At 38.4% G+C, this 24,775-nt stretch overlaps 1 protein-coding gene across 1 annotated transcript in view; it reads left to right on the top strand.

Annotated features, from left to right (window-relative positions):
* Positions 1-24,775, top strand: part of KANK1 (KN motif and ankyrin repeat domains 1) — a 131,253-nt gene that overhangs the window by 83,894 nt on the left and 22,584 nt on the right. The window contains exon 2 of the mRNA XM_044446593.1: positions 1,196-1,310. Within this exon, the coding sequence (XP_044302528.1) occupies positions 1,274-1,310 (37 nt within the window). The 5' untranslated portion in view covers positions 1,196-1,273. The remainder of the gene's footprint in view (positions 1-1,195; positions 1,311-24,775) is intronic.

The raw sequence follows: 24,775 nt of genomic DNA on the forward strand, positions 1-24,775 counted from the left end.
ATAGCGTTAGCACGCAGTGCAGTTGCCTTTGGAGAAACACATGTATTCATTCAGTTCAGTAGCTATTATGGGTGATCCAAACCAATCTTCGTACTTATAATTATCATTGCATAACCCCCCAGAAGTAATTGTGTAGCAAGCAACTAAAATAGCTGTGTGTTTACACAATTCCTTCTTGAACACACCCCCTTGAACCTTGTGGCTTTTTAAAGCAAAACCTTGTGGCTTTTTAAAGCAAAGCACATTTATTTTGGCATAACAGTTCACATCATTAGATGCACCTATAAATTGTTTAGTCTTTAATGCTCCACCTGATTCTTTGTTGTTTTTGCTACAATAGACTAGCATGGCTGTCCCTCTGTAATACATGTCTCTGAGCATCTTTCCAATCTGCCAATTATCTCTTTTCTGCATTGCATTAAATATTACACCTTCAAGTCAGAGACATTCTGAACAGCAAGAGCGCTTGAACAACACAGAGACAAATAAACAAATATTTTTTAGGAAAGCAGAATGTAATTTACCATTCATTGTTCCTATGTGCACTTGAATAATCTGTGTATTCATGGGCTTTCCCTTTATGTTGCCTTATGGTTTTCATTCTAATCAAAGCCATAATAATTTTTGCACAGTCTTGCATATATGGTATTAGTATTTGTAACAGAGGATTTCTGGAAGCAGGAGAACAAACAGTGGGTTATTTCTCTGGCCTGTTTGAGAAGAAACAACTCAGAATCTTTACCTACATGTAATGTTAACCAAATCATAGATACAAGAACCTATGTTTTGTCTAGCCATCCATGTTTGCAAGTGGGAGTGAATGGGCAGCATGTGTATAATTCCTTGTTCCTAATAAGCCAGGATTTCTGAAATGTATTCATGTATGTTCACTGAGCCATTGTCCTCGGTTCTAGGCAACTCCCATGATACATTGCAAGAAGAATCATGCAACTGTCCAGATTGATAAGGGGTTACACTTCAAAAAAAAAAAAAAAAAAAAAAAACAAAAACAAAAACAAACAAACAAGGCCCTCCTTCAGTAAATTACTGGAATCTGAAAGTTCCCCTGTTTTTAATTTCTGTTTAAGAGCATTTTAGTTTTAAATTTTATAGCATTAAAATAATGATCTTTTCATAATACAAGGGAACTGGTTTTTGAGCTGTGATATTTTAATAATCTTTTTTTCTGTTTCAGGTTGCATGACTGGTTGGACTTGATGCTTGATTTGCATGACTCCTAACAATCAGTATCTCGATTTGTCATTGAGCAAGCATGGCCCACCCCATGAATATTAATGGCAGTTCCACAGGTAATTTTTTTTTTTTGGCCTTTTTAGAAGCAATACCTTTTTAAAAGAAAGAGAAAGTAGTGGTAAAAGTTACATGTTTAATGATGTCTAAGCTTATAGTTCAAAGCAATTTAAAAATATTTTGGGGTTCTTATAGTGTGTGCATGTGTATTTGGAAATAGTTACATGAAATGTCTCTGCCTCTTGAAATCTTCCATTATATGTATCTGTTGTATTTGAATGGCTTTTGCATGGTATCTGATTGTTGATGATGGCAAGCAGAGTTCCATTTTTCTCAAGGAAAAAGCAATGAGTCTTTATTCCTTCAAGAATTCCAGATGTGAGATTTATGGTATCATTGTGAGAACTTACGTAGCCAGATTTGCGTGGTGAAGTATTGTTCATATAACTTGTTACAGGTTCTGTGTAGTCAATAAAGCTCTGTGCCATTCTTCCTAAACATGAAGGAGCTGTAGGGAATACATTTTGGTAGTTATAAAAAGTTGATTTTCTTCAGCTAAGGATTTCATTGTTAGAGTGTTCCTTATGTGCATTCTGACATTCATAGATGTAATACAGTGGGGACCAACTAAAACTTGGCTTCTCCACTACCAGAAGCTCTTAGCAAATCATTCCTCCTGGCTCTTTCTTCCTTCCTCTTTTTACCCCTTTTTCTTATTGTGTAGTGCTTATTGAACCATAAGCCTCCAGGCATGTTGTCTAGTGTAATTTTTAAAAACATCAACTGGACAGCACCAAGGAAGTTTTAAGCTCACTTTATAAATAATAAACAACAACATAAGCTTGGTTGGGTAGAGAACCCTTAATAGCAGTACATTTATTTTGCATTCCCCATGTTCGTGCATGTGGTATGAAAGGGTATACATACAGTACATTCATTAAAAAAGAAAAATATTAAAAATATACATTACACCATAGGAAAATACTTCTGCAAGGCCAGTAAAATTCTAGGTGACTGGAAACCCTTTTGTTACTGTGTTTCTTAGCATGTGTGACGCTAGCCCTTTTGCAAAGTGTACAATCTGTCTTTGCATATATTTATTGGCTCATATTATATATTTGGTTCACAAATCCTCTTACAAAGCTGCTAACATACTGGGTGCCAATGGAGTCATTGCCCTGTTTTCTGTGTGAACCTCATTCATGGAAGAATGAAAGCCATAAATCTTTGAACATTACTTTGCCTCAGTCTTTTGTGGCACAAATTGGAGGGAAAATTTAGCACCAGTTGCTGAACTGTTTTTGTTGAACCCAAAAGGAGTTTGGTTTTATGTTTTCCCCCTTGCTGTAGGTAGACTCATGGGGAAGAATCAGTTGATCAAAGTGTTCACAAGGCATTCATTCAAATACTCTGTTATGAAGTATTTTGTACTTCTCTTTGCAAAATTTTGTGAAATTTGAACCAGATATGGACAGGACAATTAGTTTTAAACTAGCTTTATTTATTACACTTTCAGACTGCTCAAGAACCTACATTGTCTGGGCAACTTATGTGTAAATCAAAAACATAAATACGAAGTAACAATAAAATAATTATAATAAAATAGAACAAAAGAAAACTTGCAGGCAAGGTTAAAGGATGCAGCACCTACTAAAACCAAAGTAAAATGAGTAGCAAATTTAAAAGACAAATATCTGGGAGAATAAAGGACTTCATCCGGTATTGAAAATACTATAATAGAGGTATTGTTACTGAGGGAAGGAGTCATTCTACGAATGATAATTCACGAGTGCCAAGGGCTTTCCTGTTGTTAATATCTAGCTTACCTCATTTGGGAGGGGCATTTGAAGGAGGGACACAGGTGATGACCCTAAAGCCTGTGGAGGTAAATAAGGTAGTATAGTCCTTTAGGTATTGCCCACAAGTGATTTAGTGCTTAAAAGGCTAAAACCAGCACTTTGAACTGATTCACACAGGCTGTAAGCCAGTACAGATGGCAAAATACAGCATAAATAAGGTTGCACTGGCTACTCTGAGTCACAATGTTTGATTGTAACATCGTACTCGGAAGATATACTGCATTACATTGCATTTTACATCTTTCCTGGCTTCTTTGAAATGGCTGTTCAGTGTTAACCTGATATTTGAATTCTCAAGTATAGAATTTTGTCCTGAAAATTTCTAACAAGTTCTGGACAAAATATGTGACTGTTCAAGGAAGTTATAAAACCAGATGGAGAAAGCCAAATTAATTTAACTCTTGTAAGGCCTTGGTTAACTTAAGCAGGAATACCATAGGACATGACTAAAGGAGTTCTGTCTAGAATATGGAATATTGGAAAGCATAGGACACAACTTCCCACTTTGGAAAGGGAGAAAATTTTTGGTTTATTAACTTGGCATATGTTCCTTCTAAATTTTGATGTCCAATTTAGAAGGCTGAGGATATTTTCTGTGTGACTTTGAAGGACTGCTTCTCTCAAAAGATAAAATGATTGTGCATGGAATGTGTGGGTGTGGATTTGAAGTATAGCAGAACTGTTGTCTTCCTTTCTGTATTGGTCAATGATGACAAATGTGCCATCTTCTCTTTGAACAATAACACAGTAGAAAACTAAAGACAGCTCCAATGTTCAAGTTAGGCAGAGGTGATGCATAGCCCATGTACCTCATGTGAGCCCTGTTCTCACCCATTTCCCCTCAAAAATTGTTTTAAACATACTTCAAAAACAAAAAGGCGAAAGACATGCAGAGCAGCCGCTCTTACCCTTTCTGACCTGTATAAAGCACCAAAAAGATCAACATTAGCACCAAAAAGATCAACATTAGCTTTCAAGCAAACCTACATTTGATCCTTTTGGTAATCCTGTAGCTGCTCTAGATAGCATTAAAAGAGTGCTACAATTCCTTTTTAAAAAATCAATAATGCATGCAGGTGGAATAGGTGCCAGCTATGGTTGTGTGCACATGTCTGATGATAAAAATGCCCCATGACCTCCTGATGTTGCCCATCCCTGTTTTAAATGATACATTTGAGGGTGGTTGTTGTGAGGATAAAATGGAGAAGATGGGAATCTTGTAAGTTCACTTGGGTTCCTCACAAGAGGAATAAAGGCAAGCTATGAACACAGTGTGGTAGCAGTAGTAATAATAATAATAATCTGCCATAAGGTAAAGTTTTGGCCAGACTGAAAGGTTTTGAATATGACTGCCTTGCTTAGGTTTTTACAGTACTGAAAGTTAGTGCTAGCAGAATTCATGAAGCCTTGTTATGGTGACCTGTGTTTTCTTTCTCCTGTGAAACTTGTTATAGGCATGTATGTTATAACTAAAATTTTAAGTAGGTTTATATTTTGTGACCCAGTGTGTAATTCAAATTGGCCCACATCTCCCTGGGAGTGACTTTAAAGACTACATGTCTAAGTGAAAAGTTTCATAGCCTGCTTTTACTTAGGTATTGTTGGGACTTGCTTTATTTCATACACCCTTGAGCCCTTGGTTGTAACGTGTTATGCTTGGTTTTGTGTGTGCCTATTTGTTTAAATAACAAACATTTCATAACAGTGCTGAACTCCCAGGCACGTCTGATACTGTTACTGTGCTGCGCAGGCTAGGAGAGCCAAAACTTGTAATAAGCAACAGTAGGGCGTTGAGAGCATTGAAACAGGTTTCTTAATTGCACTGTGCTCAAGGAGTGGAAAGTTGGACCAGAGAGGTGGAGGATTCCTCCCCCCTCCCCCATTGCCCTCAGATAACACCCTCAGAATCTATCAGGAAGTAGGACCAGAGTGCTTGCTTACAGATTTCGCTGCTTGAATACATGCTGAACTGAGATCATTTGCTCTTCAAACATGAACTCAGAAGTAAGTGACTTGAAGGAACACTGCAATATTTAGGTGTTAATTTTAGAGTGGTCAATGCTGAATGGTCAATTGCATGTTCGCAGGTGGCTTGCTTTGTTTTGCATACTTTTGTGAAGTATTCTAGCTGGCCAAGACCCTGCTGAAGGAATATTCAGATACAATGCTAGGAACTGGGGGATTAAATGTTGACTCTTCATTGTGTTTGTATATGAAAGTAGCATTGGAATATAAGAATGGTGCATATAGGTATGTGTCTGTAGATAACTAAAAGGCTCTATCTGGTTCTGAGGTGCTGTTAATACAAATAACTAGTGAGACACCACCCCCAAAAGAGACAATGCTGTTAATAAATCAATTTTATGATATCTCTCTTGATTGCATACATGTTTGATTAATGTACTTGAAACTGCATCCTTCCTTGTTAAGCTTTATTGTTGAGCTGTGAAGATATTTTAGTAATTTGTTTAAAGGTTTTAATATATGATTCACCATCCATTAATTTTGTTTTTTGTTCATTAAGAAATGAACTTTTGAAACAAATCTTTGTGTCATACAGAATGTAGTGTACCATCTCTTCAGAAGTCAGCTGTAATCTTCAGGAGACTTCTTATGTTTTAGGAGGGAAAGATTTTTGTTCAATTTGATTAAGATCACATATGCTACATATGACCAAATTTTAACTGGATATGGACTTTGTTTAGAGCTAAAACTGCATCATATCAATGTTTTAGGGTAAGGTACTTTGGAACCCACTCAGTTAAGCTTCCTTAGTTTTTAAATTTTTTCCCCAGTCTCCCATCTGACCCCATACTCATTTTAAAGGCAAGCACTGTTATTTAATATTTGGTCTGGCTCCATCTTACAGTATATACCTCACCCAAAGGATAATGTAGTACATTCAGGAAGATATTTGTTTTTATATGGGGGCATCTTCAGAACTGATATCTCATTTTCAATCTGAAGTAGCAGTTCAGAATTCTGTCCTGTCTTTCAGTTCGGATATATTGAAAAATGTTTAGATTCACACAGTTGTCCATGTTCATTCTAAAAGCTGATCAATCTATTTTCACTGGCATTCTGGAATATACCACTTAAGATCTCAGGTAGGATGTCCTTTCTTAACATGCCTCCATGTTAAAAACAAACCTGCATTTAATAGAGGAGAGAATGATGCCAAAACTTTGATAAGCTAGCTTACTGCATTTTAGGATTTACTTTTTAATGTGGGAGGGGGGTGTTAAAAGAACTTGATACCTGACCTTCAGTTTAAAGTGATACCGTTTAGAGTTCTGCCCTTGCATTCTACTTAATGCCTAAATGTGGAGACCAGGTAGGGCAGGGGTCTCAAACTCGCAGACCACGGGCCAATTGCTGGGACAGGCGGGGCACGGGAGAGGGGCCCTGCGGCCTTCAAAGCACCGGCAGCACCTGGGCCGGCCTCCGGGAGCGATGCGGGATGAGTGGCCCACCACCACCGCGGTGGTGGAATATTTGATGCGGCCCAGCCTCACCCAGACTCTACTTGCAGCGGCCCCCAGGTAAGTTGAGTTTGAAACCCCTGAGGTAGGGGCTAACGTGCACTTGAAGGCTGTAGTCCAGTTGCAACGAAGTTGCCTTGCAAGTAGAAGCTTCCAGCATCAGTAATTGGTTTCTCCAAGTAAGGCTGGAACCCTTTCTGAAACCCTGAAGAGCTGTTACAGATGGACCAATGGCAGGATAAGGCAGATTCATTTGCTTCTGTAGGCTCACGGGGTTTTCATGGAAGACCTTTAAAGGTGGCTGGGAAAGCAGAAGGGAGTGCCGTTTTCATTCTTTTGCTGTTAGGAGGAACACTGCGAAGGAGAGCCCTACATCCAGATATTGTGGTCAGAGTGCCTATGAGATGGGGAGAAAGGCAGGGATATAACAGAAATTATGTATTTGTGAGTCATGCTGGCAAAGAGTGATTCAACAGGGGTGATGTTAAAATGCCTGGAAACAATATGTGGCTTTCAAAATTATGGTGGTTTCTTTTTATGAGATGCAGGATTGCAGGGAAGCTCCCAGTGGCATGTACACTGAGAATGGGAGTTACTTGATCTGATTGTGAGCATCTGAATACACCTGCTTCCAAGGCTAAACAAATACTGTGGTTAATTTACTACTTGTTTTTGACCTGTGTCCATAACATTTCTGTAATTGATATGAGGTATTAAACATTAACCAACAAATACTCTCAAAATGCTTCTTCTTTCTTCTGTCTCTCATCTCACATAATCACCATGGGTTAAATAAGCCATGGTGGCTTAAGTTGCTGCATATGCCATGTGACACTTGCCTAATCTCCCACCCAGAGTTAACCTTGTTTTGTACAAACATAGGCATTGTGGCTTGTTGGAGGGGGAAATAACCCTCAAATGACCTATGGGCTATGGTTGGCAAATGATGCCATGGCTCAAATATGTAAATATATGTTTTAATATTCCTAAATGTTGCATGCAAGTCATGATCTAACTGCTTTGCACATTTGAACTTCATTTTTAAGTGATAGAACCATCTCAAAACAAAATCTAAGATGTAAAATGGACTTAGTAAATCACCTGGTATATTGCAGAAATTAATGTATTAAGTAGATTTGCTATCCTTTAAATAAAAATACTTTTATCAAGCAATAGATTGACAGATGAGCCATAATAGGTGTGGAAACAATCCCATAGAGCCCCTAACAGTGTCTTTTGTAATGGAAATCCATGCTAACAAGATTATCCTCTGGCAGAAATAATGGTGTATAGTATTATGTTGGGATCGTTTGCTATATTTTCTTTTAAACATTATTTTCTTAACTAAAGAAAGCTATACCATTGATATCACTATTTAATTTAGGAAATTATATTTTCTATGCACTCCAAAATTAGAAAATTATTCCCTAAAGAAAATACTGAAGTGGGTTGTCTCCTGCTTGATTTTGTTGCAGAATTCTTTCCTAAGACAATTGCAGATTTGGGGTTTTAAAGGAATATTTCCCCCCATTTAGCTGTTTTCCCTCATCATGCCATTCCTTCTTTCTGCTGCTTCATGTTCTCAGGTAATCCTGGGAATAGATGCTGAATCCAAAAAATGCAGTGCACACCCTTCTGCTTGTAAGAATTTCAAAAGCATGTATTAACTTGATGATGTCATTCTGTAAATGGAGATGGGAAGACAATTGTTGAAAATGGGCCTCTGTCTAAAATCTCAGTTCAAAAATCCATCTTTTTCACTCCTTCTGTACACATAGAGATTCTAAAGATTACCTTTCAATTACTTTAGACATTCTTAAGTTATAGCTAATAGTATTGAATGTCATCAGAACCTTGTGGGTAAACCGGGATCCTCTCCATTACTTATCGCATGCCAGCTGTATATGTTCATAAGCAAATTTCACACTTGTAGGGAATGCCTCCATATGTGCACATGATGCCCCATCATCAAATTTCAGTCATGAGGGTATTGCCTTGCTGGTAAAAAAATGGTGTTACAAACTGTGAGCTAAATCCAAAGTTATACAAGTGGATTTCCACTTGTGCAACAAAATTTTCCTTCCCTTTCCCTCTCCCCTCACCCCTACTAAATCTACTCTGTAGGTAACCCCCAGCCCTCTGCAGCAGACTTTGGTTTTCTACTGTTGTCCATCCTGCTGGTGGAAGTATACAGCTGGATGCAGCCCTGTAAAGGCTGATAATATCTTGATTCATAAATCTGTCCTTGCTTTTTGACCCACCAAGACTGGGAAATGAAAAGCCTTTTTGAAGTGTAAAATCCATTTCTTATCAACAGCCTTGTTACATCATCAAGCAGTAGAGTGCATGGTAGATTTGAGGAAGAGTGCATCAAGTACATGAGAACCATCTCCGGGGAAAAGATATTCCGCAACACATTGCTGTGAAGGAATATCACCCTTTGAAATGCAGCACATCTTCCTTTGAAGCATTTTGACAAATACACTTGCCTCCAGTTATCAGACTTATTTGTGGAAACTTAATACTTTACCTTCTTCCCTCTTCCTTTGCTGGTTATTTCTTGGATCATGTATTTATTGAGTTTTCTTGAACAGCTTATATTTGCTGTTTTCTGTTGCATATAATTGCTTTAATGTTTAATGTTTCAGTACCTGTGTAGCATTGACTATAGCAGCAGGGCTATTTCTTTAATAATACAAGTTATAAATCCATGTATATCCTGAAATATTGTCTGAACATTAATAATTAAATGGAACAGGTATGAAACCTTCTGTCAGGGTGATCCTAGTAATTTTTATATCACTGCACTGAGAAGATGGGAGTAGATGAAAAGAGAGGGGCATTTAACTGTCAGCTGGAAATCAATGTGTTGAAGTGCTGCCTCTTTAAACCGCTGCACAGACTCATGAAGGTAGCCCTGGATTCTTTCAGGTGTGTTCTCCTATGTTTTAATGGCTCTTTGTTCCACCTTTGATACTAGTGCACTAAAGTCTTGCATGAAGCCCAAAAAATAAATCTATACCTATATCTTTAGAAGTTGCATATTCATCCTCTTTTGCTGATATCAAGTAACAGTTCATGCTACTTAAGTGAGGCATTATGATGGAAGGACAGCCATGTGAATTCCCAATACATTTGGAGCCTGATTCAAAATGATGGGAAATTTTAGCTATGTGGCTGACATGGCACAATATGCAAGATGATGCGTTCATGGGAAAGAGAATCCAATAAAGAAACCTGTTTTGTAATTATCCTGTGCTGTTGAAATAGCTTGTGTTCATTTACTATTCACTCTGCTGTGTTGGCTTGATGACATTCAGCTTTCTAAAACAAAGCGTTAGTATTTTCTCAAGCAATGTTAAAACATTTTTGAGTCTTGTCACTCTAGTATATATTTAATAACAAACAAACACAAGGAATTCTAGTATTTTGTAAAATCCATGACTGGATGTACAACTGAAATCTTTGTTAAGTTTACACTATCAGGGCTCCTGTTTCCTCACTTTATAGAGGAGAATCTATCCATCCATCCATCCATCTTGCTTCTGCAGGTGAAGATGAGCTACTTAGAATGCAATTCTAAAACATGGAAGGATAAGAACAGCCAGTACAAATATGTGTGTCTTTACATGTAGCCTGAAGTGCATGATCCTGCCTAATCTTGGAAGCTAAGCAGGGTCAGGCCTGTGCAGAAGTGGGATGGGTGACCTGAGTGTATGATTCTATGATTATTGCTGTCAACTGCCTAGAGAGCTTTGGCTATGGGCAGTATAAAAATGTAATAATAATAATACACTACTAGAATTTCAGGTGAAATAAACCACCAAGAGGTCCATTTTAGGAATGACTGAGGAAACAAGATCCTGTTAAGTAATTATCAGAGTGTATGAGTCATTTAGATTTAGTAACTCATTATGTTTTGGGGTGTACAAGCAAATACTGTGCATATTTATTTGGAAACAAGTCTTGCTTACTCCCAAGAAAAGGTGCTTAGGATAGCAGTATATGTCTGGATAGTCATATACTGGGTACTGATAGAGCTAATTAAAATGTATGGTGACTTTGTGCAATATTGTGATATTGTGTGTGTGGAGGGAGGGCGGGCCAGATGCCTGTGCTGAAGCCTTTATTGGACATCAAAGTATATATAACTGTTTCTTAGTAGTGACTAAGCTGACATTACCCAAAGGAAACCTATGAATTTCTAAATCTTGAAAGCATTTGCCTTGCAGGACCCAGGAAACCTGCAAAAGTACTAAGAATACAAAAGTGGTATCTAGTGTCTAGTATCTATTATATTATCCTACGTTAGGGAACAAGAAAGTGTGACGTTCAAGCTGTTGCTGAACTGCAGTTGCCATCTTCCTTCATCATTGGCTATCCTGAAGAGGACTTTCTCTCTTTACTCTTGCTGTAATTTAGTCACTGTTCCCCGTTTTACTTTAAGTTGGGTGGTTTCAGACAGACAATTCCTAGCTCTCCCAATCAAAAGACACTGCGCAGCTATTCCATCTTTTCCTTCTTAATAGAGTGAGGAAAAATGACAATAGAAATAGTGGGAAAACACAAGAGAGTTCCAAATGGAAGATATCATTTGATTTCAATAAAATTCTATGAGTGGGACAGGAAGGTTGTGTAGAAAAAGCCATATCTGGAAGTGCCCACATAAGTGCCCGAACTAACAAAGGCTCCATAATGTACCAGTCTGTAAGCCCTTTTGAATCTAGTAGAATCCACGTTTAGACTTATTCCAATTATGAAACTGAAATCAACAGAAAAACAATCCCAGCTGAGCTAATGTAATTATTTACACTGCAACAGTAAACTGCTGTTGGACTTTACAGTGGTATTGAGTATGGAAGTTGTTCTTGTGCTGATGTTTCAGACATGCATATTCTTTGAAATGCCGTGCTACTTGGTATTTAGGTTTCTAATTCTGCCTTGTAAATCAGTGAACAGGACTCACTGCTCCATACATGGTTCTTCCCCTTTAGCCCACTTTCCCATTCATAGGCTAAATAGAAAAAAATATCCATTTTACAAAAAAGCTTTCATCACTAATTACCTGGATTCATGACTTACTGGAAGAGGCTAGGTGAATGAATATTTCCATGCCTTTTCTAATGTGACTTTCCTTGCCACGTTATCATCTACTTTCCCTTACACATTTTCTTTTAAATCTTAAAATTTTCATGAAAATGCACAGTAAATTTGCTATGGATTATCCTTGGCTGAGGAAGGGTATGTTGCCACACAATATGACCTTCTCGCAAAAAGCATTCAATCATGAAGTAAATGTCTTCAGTCATATGCCAGATGTAAAATATATAGAATAGTACTAGTGTGACAATTTCTTTTTTTATTAACAAATAGAGCTGGGAAAACACTTAGAAACTATGGTCTGTAAGAACAAGCCCACAAAGTTCTAGCTAAAATTGTTTATAGAACAAAGCTAGCTTTGCCAACCACTAATTAGCCCTGTGTCTGCAGCTTGCAGGACAGGGCCTCACTGAGAGCAAAGTTTTCAATAACTTCCACTTCTGGAAGTTGCTCATAATCCTCTTACTGCGCATTTGCTGGATTTCCTTTTCTTGGAGCAGCCGGTAACTCTTTGCATACTGTCCTTGTAGCTTCTTTGATCCACTCTGAAGTTGGAACAACATTGCTTCAGGATATGTGCCAGACAACCTAGCACCATGCATCTTGTCATTGTAATGCCCTGTTCTGATCATAATAACTCTTAATATCACTGTTCCTCTGAATGTTTTCATGTGCTTGCAAGTCTCCTGTTTGGGAGATTGAAAGATACTTATCAGCTTTCTTGGAGTGGAATGTCTCATTTAACTTTATCTTTTCCTCTTTTCCTGTGTTTCTCTGTATTTCATCATTTGGTCTTGTTCTAAGAGATAGTTTAAAATTAATCTGACAATTAGATTAACCTAAGATTTAAAGAATGTGAGTAGGACCATTTCAGAGTGTGTTGTAATGAAACAAGTTTAATCTCATTCTCATGCCCTCTTAGCACATGACATGGCATACATTGCAAAATTAATCACAGCATCTGGAATAGAAGACCAGAAATCAGGAGAACAAAGTCTCTGCTCCTTTTGGGAACAATAAGCATGAACTCAGTGCCCTGTCCCACATTGCTTGCTCATGACCCATCTCCTGCTTCTTTATGGCCTTGCCTCTGCTTGCATTGAGGCATTCAAAGCAAGCTACTCCTTCTTCCAACAAGCTGTTTTCACATCTGCCATGCAGGTATCCTTGCCTGGTGCTCTTCTGCAACTCCAGACCTATTTCCTTGCTCCTCTCCATAGGCACTCCTGGGATTCCTGGTCTCTAATATTCTGGAAGATCAACATCCTAGAGCTCTTGATGTTCAGTAGATGCTGTGTGGAGAGAATGACTGAATGTGGGAATTGCCTATTATTAAATTTTATTTGCATATTAAGCGAATTTAGTTGTTGGCAGCTATTCTTGTAGGAATGAATTCAGGAATAACCTGTTCTCTCTGCTTTAAATATACAGCTGCCATGAGAGATCATGAATATAGGACTTGTGAACTGCACAGATTTTACATGTCTTTGCTTCTTCTTGGTTCAATATTTACATCGATTGTCGAAACTGGGAATCACCCTACACTTTCTGTCAAAATTTACAGAATGCACAAATTCAGGATGTGTTTATACGTTGTGAGCTTTTCACTACCTTGGTATTTGTATTTTATTGGAAATAGGAGCTAGCTGTGTTTGCTTGGCTGTACATTAGTCCTAGGAGTCCCATGCTTCACTGTATCAGTTCTTCATTGTCCAAGTAATTAATATTCCATTTTCATGGTTGTACAGAAACTGTTTTGGTTACCTGATCCTTTACCAATACAAGGAGACAGATGTGATGCTGTTGATTCTCACAGACCTCTTGGACTGTCAATAACCATTTTATCCTTGGGTATTGCATCATTGAGTTATGCCCAAAATACACTGAATTATGATTGTTTCTATCTTTCCTAGGAGGCAGGTCCCAGAGAGTGGAAGTAATAAAACCAAATATTCTCTATGGGAATTGCCTTTAGAGTTGGCAGCCTCATTTTGGGCTGGCCCAGGTTTTCAAGCTTTTACATGAGAGCACTGAGTACAAGATATGCTGGTCTCTACCTCTGTTTCTCAGTGTCATCTTATCTAGCCACAACAGTAACCTTTTTGAACATGTCTTTGGATTCATTTATGGAGTGCATGAAAGCTTAATCCAGACAAAATGATAGTTAGGTAGTTGGGGGTAGTGTTGGGGTCAATAAATTGGTTGACTTTTGTGTCTGGGAATGTGCACTCCTTGAGGATCAGTTTATGGTGTGGGGAGGGACTTTTGCGGCTGCTCTACTTCTGCAGCCTCAGATAATGTCTAGACGGTATATTTTTCCTGCTTCACCTGGCTTGTCTGTTGCCTCCCTCTATAGAAGTAGAAAAACATGATCACTGTCATTCATGTCTCGATTAGACTAGTTGCATGTGCTGTCTTAGAAGTGCAGGAACTTCAGTTATTTCAGAATGCTGCTAATCAGCTTTTTACAGATGATGAGTTGATGGGAGCACATTGCACTGATTTACAAGAGTCTTTTGGGGGCCAAGTTTAAGGTGTTGGCTTTGACCTTTTTAAACTTAGATGTTCTAGGCCTTGAACATCCCAAGGAATGTTTTCTTCCATATGAGCAATTTCTTTGCCACCACACCCCAGTCTTTAAAGATCTGGCAATTTTTGGGAAGGTGAGTGTCAACAGGAAGCAGGATCTTCAGTTGTCTCATAGTTCTAGAATGCTCTTCTCCAGGAATCTCATTTAGTTCCAATATCCAACTGTTTTTAGAAACCAGACTCTTGTTCCACCAGCCCTTTTAATTCAGATTTTACTTGCGTTTTATCCTGTTGGTGCTCTCTGTGCATTATGGTTCCAAGCTGCTTAATTGGCATTATTTCTCTGGATGGGCAAAGCTTGTCATGCTGTTCAGATCCAGCAAGGATGGATGACTGGAGTGTTTTACCAAGCCACCCAGAAACCCTAGAATAAGCCATGGGTTGCAGGGTGGATTGTAAACCACCCAAATTATCCACCCTTACTAGGTTCAGACATCACAACAACTTGTGTACAGCCAGGGTGATTACACTGTTTATGCAGCTTGGAACTGGCACATGTGGAGAGGGAAAAAGTCTCCATGGCTTATTTTCCTTCTGTGATTGTGCAAACCTGGTTAGTGTGTTTTCACAGCAAGTGAATTGCAGTGGTGTGTGTGTGTGTGTGGGCATTATCACTAGGGGGTTCTGATCTGCAGGCTCCCCAGAAAATGTCTGGCCATAACTACCCTTCATGCCAGCTTTGGCATGGAACTAGGAGTTTGGACCAAAGAGCCTTCGGTACTAGGGAGAAAACTGGAAGGTAGGAGTGAAGAATGAGCCATGAGTCATGACTAGTAAGGCAAATTAGAAAACATGACATTCTAGAATGCAGTTAGAACCTTGTTCCTCAAGGAGAACACCCTTTCCACTTGGAAGAATCCAGTGGCCAGCCTGTTTGGGCAAAGTCTTGGGTTTGAAAGGTCATTTGCTGAGAAACGTTCGCCTGCAGTTCAGTGATTCACCACATGTGGCAACTGCATGAGGTTCCTGGCACTTCATTGAGAGGTTGCAGTTACAAGCTTCACCAGATGGGACAGTGATCAAAAGTTTGTGACAGTTTTTTAAGTTCTTTTAACCTTTTGTGGATATCAAATTGGTGCTTTAACTGCATAATTATTCCATGTTGTAATTCTCTCTGGAAACAGTTACAATATATAAATACATTTAATATAAAATTTAATATAACCAGTGTATAAATTTAATCACTGAAGCAGTCGGTGTGAGCTTAAGCAGACTCTGGGGAATGGTGGAGGACAGGAAGGTCTGGAGAAATGTTGTCCATGAGGTCACGATAGATCAGACACGACTTCACAACTAACAGCAACAACAATAAATTTAGTAAGTAAGCAGATAAGTATCTTGAGTGAGGATCCTGTCAACACTTTCCAACACAAAAATACCCTGCAGAAAATTTAAAATAATTCTGTAATTCTGAGTGCACATAAGTTCAGAAGATAGTTTGTGACAGATCTTATCATTCTACATCCTGATGTTTGTACTATAGTAAGATGTCCACTTTATTCCTGAAAGGCGTATTTCATTTTGAAGGCCACATCATACATAATAATTGGGAACTTGTATGCTTCTGTTGAGATGTCTGCTTTTGAAGTTGTTTTGATGTAGTTGTTTTAAATAAAGCCAACTATATCGAGCCCAGCTGGAAACTTATCTGGCGATGTCTGAAGGCACTACCTTCAAAAGAGTTGGTGTGTAGGGACCCAGTTGTTTAAGATGGGTTGCAGACAGTCTAGAGATATGGAAAGCATCAGTCCTCCTGGAAACTAGCAAACTGGGAACACGCTGGGCTTTTACCACTGTAGATTGATAAGAGATCACCAGATTGTTGACAACCTGTGCTCTATTTATTTGATTTGCATACTACCTTTGTGGATCCATATGAGGCAGTTAACAAAAAATCTGATTAAAAAGATCCATTGTAAACAAATGAAAACTTAGTAGAACAGTAAAAGCAGCCTTTAAAACCATGGTGACAGTTTTAAACCAATGTCAAAGATATTTCTTGACCCCATTCCTGAATGCAGAGAGAGAGACAGTTTAGACACAGCGCTGATAATTCCAGAGACAGGTGAGGCACACAAGCCATATGCTTGTTGTTTCCGCTTTTTATCAACAACCCAGGGTTCGGATGTCACAAAACCACAGTTAATGAAAAGCAGAAACAAGTGTTTGACTTGCACACACTGCTATTCTCTGCATTGCTTGAATTAAACAACCCAGGAACTGCTGTTGTGACATCCAAAGCACTTCAGAGTGTACTGTAGGAATTCATCCCAGCATGCCTCCTGGAGAGCCAGGAAGTGCTAAATGGTAGCACTCTTGACCATAAAACCAGTACTCTGTGAGAAATCATTTTGCTTTTCTTATTGTGTATTAAATTGACTTCTATCGTAGCTGGCAGTTCGGTCTGATAGTCAAAACTAACTAGTGTGTAACCCTGGTCCATTATTGTATCCTGTGTTTGCATCTTCAAGCAAATGTATCTTATTAGGAACATGAATTTACTGTGTGTTTTTGCATGTGCAAGAGAAAATATATTTTATTTGCTATTTATAGCGGACATTAAATTTCCATTCTGATTACTTTCTTAAGAAACAGGCTGAGTGTGATGTTCCTTGCAAATGGTTTTTAGACAGTGTTTCTCAAACTAAAGTCACTATCTGTTATTTAATTTCCTACTATTTTACCTGAGACATAGTATTGCTTGAAGCCTCTAGACTTTAGACTATCTAATGACAGCTGACAACTGACCTAGTCAATTATCTACTAAAGGAAAACAGATGGTTGTTTTCTGTTCCTAATCTGAATAATGAACAAAGACATGAAAGAGATTTTACTGAGTTTTCTATGATTGAGTCATTATGAGTCTTTGAAGGCAGGATTTCTGGGCCTAGATGCACAATTAGACTGATATATATAATAAAGTTTAAGAGCTAAAAAAATGCATGTATCAGTTGGTAGAGCTCACTGAGCCATTGAGACTTGTCATTTACTTCACAATTTTGGGAAATGCACTTGCCACATTTTTTGTAAGAGCCTTAAGCAAAATCATTTGTGTGAGTCCAAACCACAATAGAACTTTTATTTTTAGCCTTCAAATTACAAGCTGGACTGGACAAACACAAGCAAAGACAGACTGTATGTGGAAACCAGAATTATTTGAGGGCAGACCATGATACGGTTGCAAGAGAGACCATTATCCTGACCAGATGTTTCCATGGATCTCCTTTTATGCCTGTGATGGAAAGTGGGTTCAAGAAGGGTAGAAATGAGATACCTGGTGGGAGCCCTGTTGCCTTCCTTTCCCTCTTGTCTGATTTGGCTTGTTTGACATAATCAGAGAAATGTAACCTTTTAATTTTATTTTATTTGGTCGATATGGTGTGACCTTCTTCTATAGAGCTGGTTTTAATCCTCAAATTAGCTCCTCCTGGCCAGTAATCTTCAGTGTTTGTGTACGGAATGATATGAAGAAGGGAGAAGGATTGGACCTGAATTCCATTGGCTGAGCCTGGCAGACAGAAGAGAATTTTACCAGGAAATTCCAAATGAGTATAAATAAATTCTCTGTAGCAAGCCCTGGGCTCTTTGCCTGCGTATGTGTCAGAAGTACATATTCCCTTTAAGGCTGAGGAAAGTCTGCTTCAGATCTAACTTCCTGGAAGCAAAACATTGCAACCTTCTGTATTCTCTTTTTCACAGAACGGTGAGTAAAGCTGATGAGATTTAAGGGGGAAAGGAATGGGGTTCATTTTTAGTTTAATTAAAGTCCGCAGTTTAAAGTACACAGTTTAATTCTTTTTAAGTGCCTGAAAAGAGAACATTTTCATACCTTTACAGGCTGGTTACTTTCTTCACTGTGACTTTTTAACATAAAGATGCCACTGTTCTCTCGTACAAAGTAACACTTTGTTAGGCTAATGGCCAAGGAAAAGTTTCTATTTATACTTTGCCTTCAGCTGTGGCTAAGTGTGTCTTTGGATTTAGCCTATTTCTCCCTTGCCTAACACAGCTTTTGTCATTTAGATGAATATTAGAATGTGCATGTGTGCTTTCTTTTAGCAGCTTTTATTCCCTATATTATATACTGCAGCATGAATGCCATATGTGGATACAGCAAGTTTTGAATTTGTCTTGCAGAAGTCTGAAATGTTGTGATACAGTTAAAAATGTTTCTTTTCTAAAGACTTTGTTGGAAGTTTGCAACTTCTTTAAATCTGTGATATAATAGTATGTGAGGGGACATTTCTATTTTTTCAGTCACGTTTAACTGAAAAAGTTATCTCAACTAGGAATGAATTGGATTTGTTTATTTCACATTTTTTTCCTTTTTAAGGTAAGTTGTTTTGGTACTTGGCATTTGCTGGGATAATGAATAGCTTGGTAAATTGCTAAATATTTCAAACTAGCTAAACCCAAGTGAGTCTCTTACATCTGTTTACCTTGGAAAGCACAGGGATGGGAGTGAAGATTGTTCTGAAACTGTAAAACAACTGACCCAGTTACAGGGAAAAGCTTATATCTGCATGGAGTGGCTCAAAAGCACTTGTATGCTGCTTGAGTGGTTATCCAGAATGCAATTAACCCAGCTTGGTACTCTGCTTAGAACATTTAGCTTCTTACTTTGAGTGAGCTTGTGTCACACCACCTCTCACATTCTTCTTAGCAACTTTCTCTAATACAAACTTGGGTGTAAGAATTTCCACAAAAACGCACTGAGTGATGTCAAGGTCACATCAGTGTTTCTCAAAGGGAGAGATGCTAGTCCCACTGTGTAGTTTCTGGAAATGGCATTCACTTGCTATACTAGGCACCATTGCTATGGTTTATTTCCATGGGGGACGTGGGGTGGAGGTGATGATTGCAGGAGGCCCTCAGGTTGCTTCTGTACACTTGTGGAAGCTTGTTGAATTTGGTTGTATGGGTTCCCTCTACAAAGTTAAGCCTTCTGTACTGTTTCCCAAAGATCCTTTTATTTCATTTCCCAAAAGATTGACCATATTAGTCTCTTGCAGCAGAAACAACAAAAGAGTTTTGTGGAAACTTGAAGACTAGTAAATGTGTTCTGACATAAGATTTCATGGACACTGCCCATTTAATCACAACCTCAAATTGACAAATGTATATACATTTCTGTGGTTGTTGTGTAGGGGAGATGTAAACTGTGTTGTCAGAGGGGATTGAAATGCAGAAAGTTTGGACAAGTAATAGTTATTGTAACTGTTCTGATTCACAAAAGTTTGGGTGTCAACACAGGCATCAGTGCAATAATGAAGTGATTCATGGAGAGAGTGATTTTTTTTAAAGTCCCTGTTCAAACCAGAGTAAATAGTGTTGAATTTTTGGATGAAGTATGCTTTTGCAATTTTACAGTGTTACCTGTCTGAAATGTTTTTGTTCAGAAGGGGCCACTTTAGTGTGACAGTGTGTCCTGGGAGGTTGAAATGTTCCCACACAGGGTTCTGCATACCCCCCGCCCCCAGCTGAATACTCATTCCTGATGTCAAGTTTGTAGCCATTTTTCATGTGGGTAATAATTGGCCTGTTTGTAGAGCACAGTGGGGCATTGCTGGAATATGATAATATTGCATTAGAAGATGAGTGAGCGTATGAACCCCTGATATTATTGATGGTATTAAAAGGTCCTGTACTACTGATGCCAGAGTAGGTATGAGGACAGAGTTGGCATCTGTGTCCTACTACAGGATGATTTCTACATCTGCATCTCTGTTGAGAGGTCTACCCAATTCTGGTTGTGCAGCTGGCTGTAAGTAAGTGCAGGCCTATCATCCAAGGCCCGGTACAGGGAAGTGTCACTGTCCAGGGTGAGCTGTAGATCTCTGATGGCCTTTGAGTGATCTAAGGTGGAAGACAGGAGTGACCACAAGTGCAGTTCAGGTTTTCCTTTTGGCTCTGTCCTGTAGAAGAGTAATTCTTGATACCATCCTGATCATGTTGATCTTTCTTTCTACTTCATTGGGTAATTATACAACTATTACTATTGGGAAAGTAAAGTAAAATAAAGTACTATTATATGTGCTATATAGTTTCTATAACATATGTAATGGTATATGTTATGGTATAAAGATGATTAAAGATCTGATCTTTGGACTGTGATTTAATATCCTGGCTTGTTACAAAGTTGATAACCATAGCTTCTTAACTGTGAATGACAAGTGTTAAGATCAGCATTGCTGCCCGTAACGTTTTGCATTTCCATTCCTTCTGACAATGCAGCTTAGCATCTACAAACCCTTAGCTCATGTATTTACATCTGCCATACTGTGTGTATCTGATGAAGTAGACAGTGTCAGTGAAAACATATGCTGGAATAAATTAGCTAGTCCTTAAGGTGTCACAAGACTCTTTGTCTTTTCTATTTCATCATTTGAGCAAGCTGCTTTGACTTATTGGCGAGGCATCAAAACTCTCAACAGTATTTGGTAACTGCGTACTGCTATGTGAGGAAGTCGTATGGGGTAGGGACCAGTATTATACAGGCTGGCAAACTGAATAAATAGCAGTGCCTGGTCAGGTTTCAGGCATTCAGTTATGCTGAATGTTGAGGCTAAGGTGTTTCCCCTTTTGTTAATCCCTTCTGAGATACTTTATTTCCACAGACAATTCTGTCTCAGGTTAAATAAAAACAAGGAGTTTGCCTAGTCACCTTCCTTTGCTCCTCCCTTTCTGACATGAGCAATCAACCCAAACACTTCTAACCATAGTTTCCCATTTCTCCTGAACCAGGAAAGTATGGCTACCACCTTGGAGCAGGCTAGGATATCATAACAACATCACACTGTTTCTGCTTTGGATGAAATGGGGATACTGTGGCACTCTGGTTGGATTGTTTCTCTTATGATGGGGCTGTGTATGTAGGCAGAAGTCGTATCTCAACTTTTTAAACAGAGATCAAGCTGAGGTACTGCATGTCATGAACTCTGAAGCTACCAATTAAGTGTTGTCTGCTGTCTCACTGATTCACAGCAACTGCAGCTGCCCTCTCTAGCACCAGCACAACAACTTGCATTGAATTAACTGCCTGGGACTAAGCCTGACTGGGGTTTACTTCTGGAAGCACAATTATATCAGTCTCTGCTTCATAAACTATAGCAAAGCCTTTGAGTGGGTGGATCATGGAAAACTATGGATGCTTCTGAAAGAAATGGGTGTGCCTCAGCACCTGATTGTCCTGATACATAGCCTATATAATGTAAAGAAGCTTTTGTTAGGACAGAATATGGAGAAAAGGAATGGTTTCCTATAGGCAAAGGGGTCAGCCAAGCCTGTATTCCATCTCTCTAGCTGGTCAATCTGTATGCAGAACATATTATAAGAAAAGCTGAATTAGGATCACAGGAAGCAATGAAAACTGACAGAAGACACATCAATAATTGAAGATAGACAAATGATACCATCTTACTTGCAGAAAGCAGCAATGAATTGAAATGAGTCCTGATGAAAGTGAAAGAAGGGCAAAAGCAGGACTGCAGTTGAATATTAAGAAAGCAAAGAATTACAGGACTTTATTGCCAACAAATGAAGAAATTGAGATTGTGAAAAATTTTGCACACCTTGGCTCAGTCATCAATTCAAAGGGAGACTGTAGTCAAGAAATTCAAAGACTGGAACTGGACAGCAGTGAAGTAACTAGACAAGTTTATCAAATGCAGGGATGTTTCACTGGGGAACAAGGGCCAGATTATCCACACAATTGTACTCCTGATCACTAGGTTTGGGTGTGAAAGTTTAGCAGTAAGGCAAACTGACAGGAATAAAAGTGATACGTTGGAAATAGGGTGCTGGAGGAGAGCTTTGCAAATATCTTGGACTGGCAGAAAGATAAGCAAGTGGATCCTAGATCATATCCATTCAGAACTTTACGCATTAAGAATAAAGAATAAAGAACCCCACAAGAGCCACAGTGTTTCTGTAGTTATTTTTGACTTTGGTATGCTATTGATTATATATATATATGTATATTATATATATATATATATGCGTTCAGTGCAACTACTGCATATTTACTCTATGTACATACAGGGTGTGATCATATTTTTAGTGCTTGAATTTCTTCATCTGTGCATATGTCTCTTTGCTCCTTTGCAAGAAGAAAAGTGCAGCTAATCCTAATATGGTAGAAGCTGAAAATAAACTGTTAAGAGAGAAGGGAAGAGAAACAGTTTTCTGTTCTTTTAAATATTTAAGCAAAACTAATGGTGAAATAGAACTTGACAATAATTGCACCAAAATAGTTTTGACTAAGCTGACAAAAGCTTCAAATCAGAAGAAATGGTGTTTGTTTGCAAAGCATTTTGATGAAGAAGGGTAGCAGCAAGTCCAGAAATTGAATGCTGGAGTGTTTCATAGAAGATTCTGCTTTGTATGTGCTGTGTTTATACAATTTAAAGGGCTGGATATACCGCAAACCTATTTATTTATTTATTTGTTTGTTTGTTTGTTTGTTAAACTGGTATCCTGAAGCTCTACTAAATGATAGAACATTTTATCCATCTTTTAAATATTTAAATATTAATATTTATTAGGTGTCTTGCAATATTGATTAACGTAATCTAGCAGTTGATACAGCTTTAATTGTACCTTGTCAATGTATTGTCCATTCCATGAAGTAAACATGTAAAAATTGCTCTTAGTCATTACAAGTGGCATCTCCTTCCCACCCGTTGGTAGGGACACATCTTCTGTACAAGTCTGATTTGGTGGGGAGGAAAATAGCTGGCCTTATACCCCAGCTGGTGAAAACTGGAAAATAGCCCTGTTTTGAGGGATGGATGTTGCTGCTGAGAACAAAAGCTTTAGGAAGATGTTTGGTATCAAATTGATGGTAGTGGAACTGGTTATTTGGCAGAATGCAGTTTTTCTAGTTAAACCGGTAAAGTAATGGGTGGTTGACAACTCTGTCTGACCCTTCCTAAAATGGAACCAAATTTATTAGCTTGGAGTTTCATTTTACTGTAATGTTTCTGATAGTATTATGTAGCTGTAGAATATCTTTTTCATTGAAGTTAGCGTAAATTATAGCTGAGAGTTTGATTTTTTATTTGTGTTATAAATCACTTTTATGTAGTAATACTGGTAGCAAAGACTGTATTTGCTGTGTTGTCAGAACATGTAGCAGAATGTTTGTTTAAGAGGTGGACTCACTTCCTCAAGAATCCTAATAATTTATTCATACCTTGTAGTCCTGTCATGTTTATTATACTGCTGCTTGCTATATAAAATGAAACATTTCAAAATAAAGCACAGTGCTGCCTTTTGTTTTAAACAGAAGTGAATTTGTACTGCTGTTTTAATGCTAGAACTTCTTCAGAGTATGCACTTTACTGCTGGAAAGTTTTACTTTGATGAGCAAATTTTAAGTTTAACATTACAAGATGGAGGGCTAATTTTACCACTGTGTTTGAGGGGCTTTTTGAAAGAGATAATGCAGACATTTTGAAGTGTAACCATATAAGTTATAGGGCTTGATAGCATGAGATTATTAAATAGTTTGCATAAAAATAAATAAAATGCATTCTAAAACCCATATAAAATAAGAACTCCATTTAAATGTTACAAAACGAGTAGAAGAGGGCCGTTCTATTATAAGTTAGGAAAAGCATGGGCCCACTATTGTCTTCCTCTTATCCAAAATAACTGAGCTGAGTGCATTGCTCAGTTTAGAGTAGACTCTCTTTTACTTCTCCGTTTGAGGACAAAGCATAGAGCAGTTTACTTCCCTACCAACATAGCAATGCAGACAGAATGTGTCACGTTGTGTAATTTGTGTTGAAATGGTTAGTTAAGGTTTTATATATAATTCTTAATTTTAACACCATACTTAGAGTTAAGAAGCTGCCTTATATCCAGCCAGGCCATTGGTACATCTGCACTCTGTCCAGTCTAGCTTATTGGCGGACAGGGATCTTTCCTAGCCTTGCCTGGGGCTGCTGGATATTGGACCTGGCCCTTGCTGCACAATTGTCTACCTCTGGGCTACAATCCAGCGTTGCACTGTAATCTCTCTTTCTAAGAGTAGTGCACCTGTTTAGTCTGCCAGCTTGACAAGTTCTCCTGCAAGCCACTCCATTTCCCCTGGCTGCGGTTCTCTGTCTTTCTCATTAAGCTGGTTTTCTTGCAACTGGGTGCGTGTTGGGGGAGTGGGCCTCTTTAAGTTTTCTTTTTTAAGTGTTTCCAGGCTGGCCGATAACTACCTCTGGTTCCTTAGTGACCCCCTTTTGGCTCTGTGTGTGTCAGCGTCATTACCTAAGCTTGCTAGTGACTGCTGATGTGATTGTGTATGGTTTTCTTTCTTCTTTTCTTGGCATGTTGTTAGGTTAAAATTCTGAAGGGTTTTTACCTCAACAACCCAGAGAGACTGGGCTGGATGTCTTATAAAGCAACATAGAAATGGGCTTTTCTTGAGTTTGCTAAACCAAATGCAAAGCAGGAGTGTGTTGTATTATTTGCTATATTTTAAAGCTAATTAAATTAATT

The sequence above is a fragment of the Varanus komodoensis genome, unplaced genomic scaffold (genome assembly GCF_004798865.1).
Source record: "Varanus komodoensis strain SLA01 unplaced genomic scaffold, ASM479886v1 scaffold5, whole genome shotgun sequence".
In the NCBI taxonomy this organism is placed as follows: Eukaryota; Metazoa; Chordata; class Lepidosauria; order Squamata; family Varanidae; genus Varanus; species Varanus komodoensis.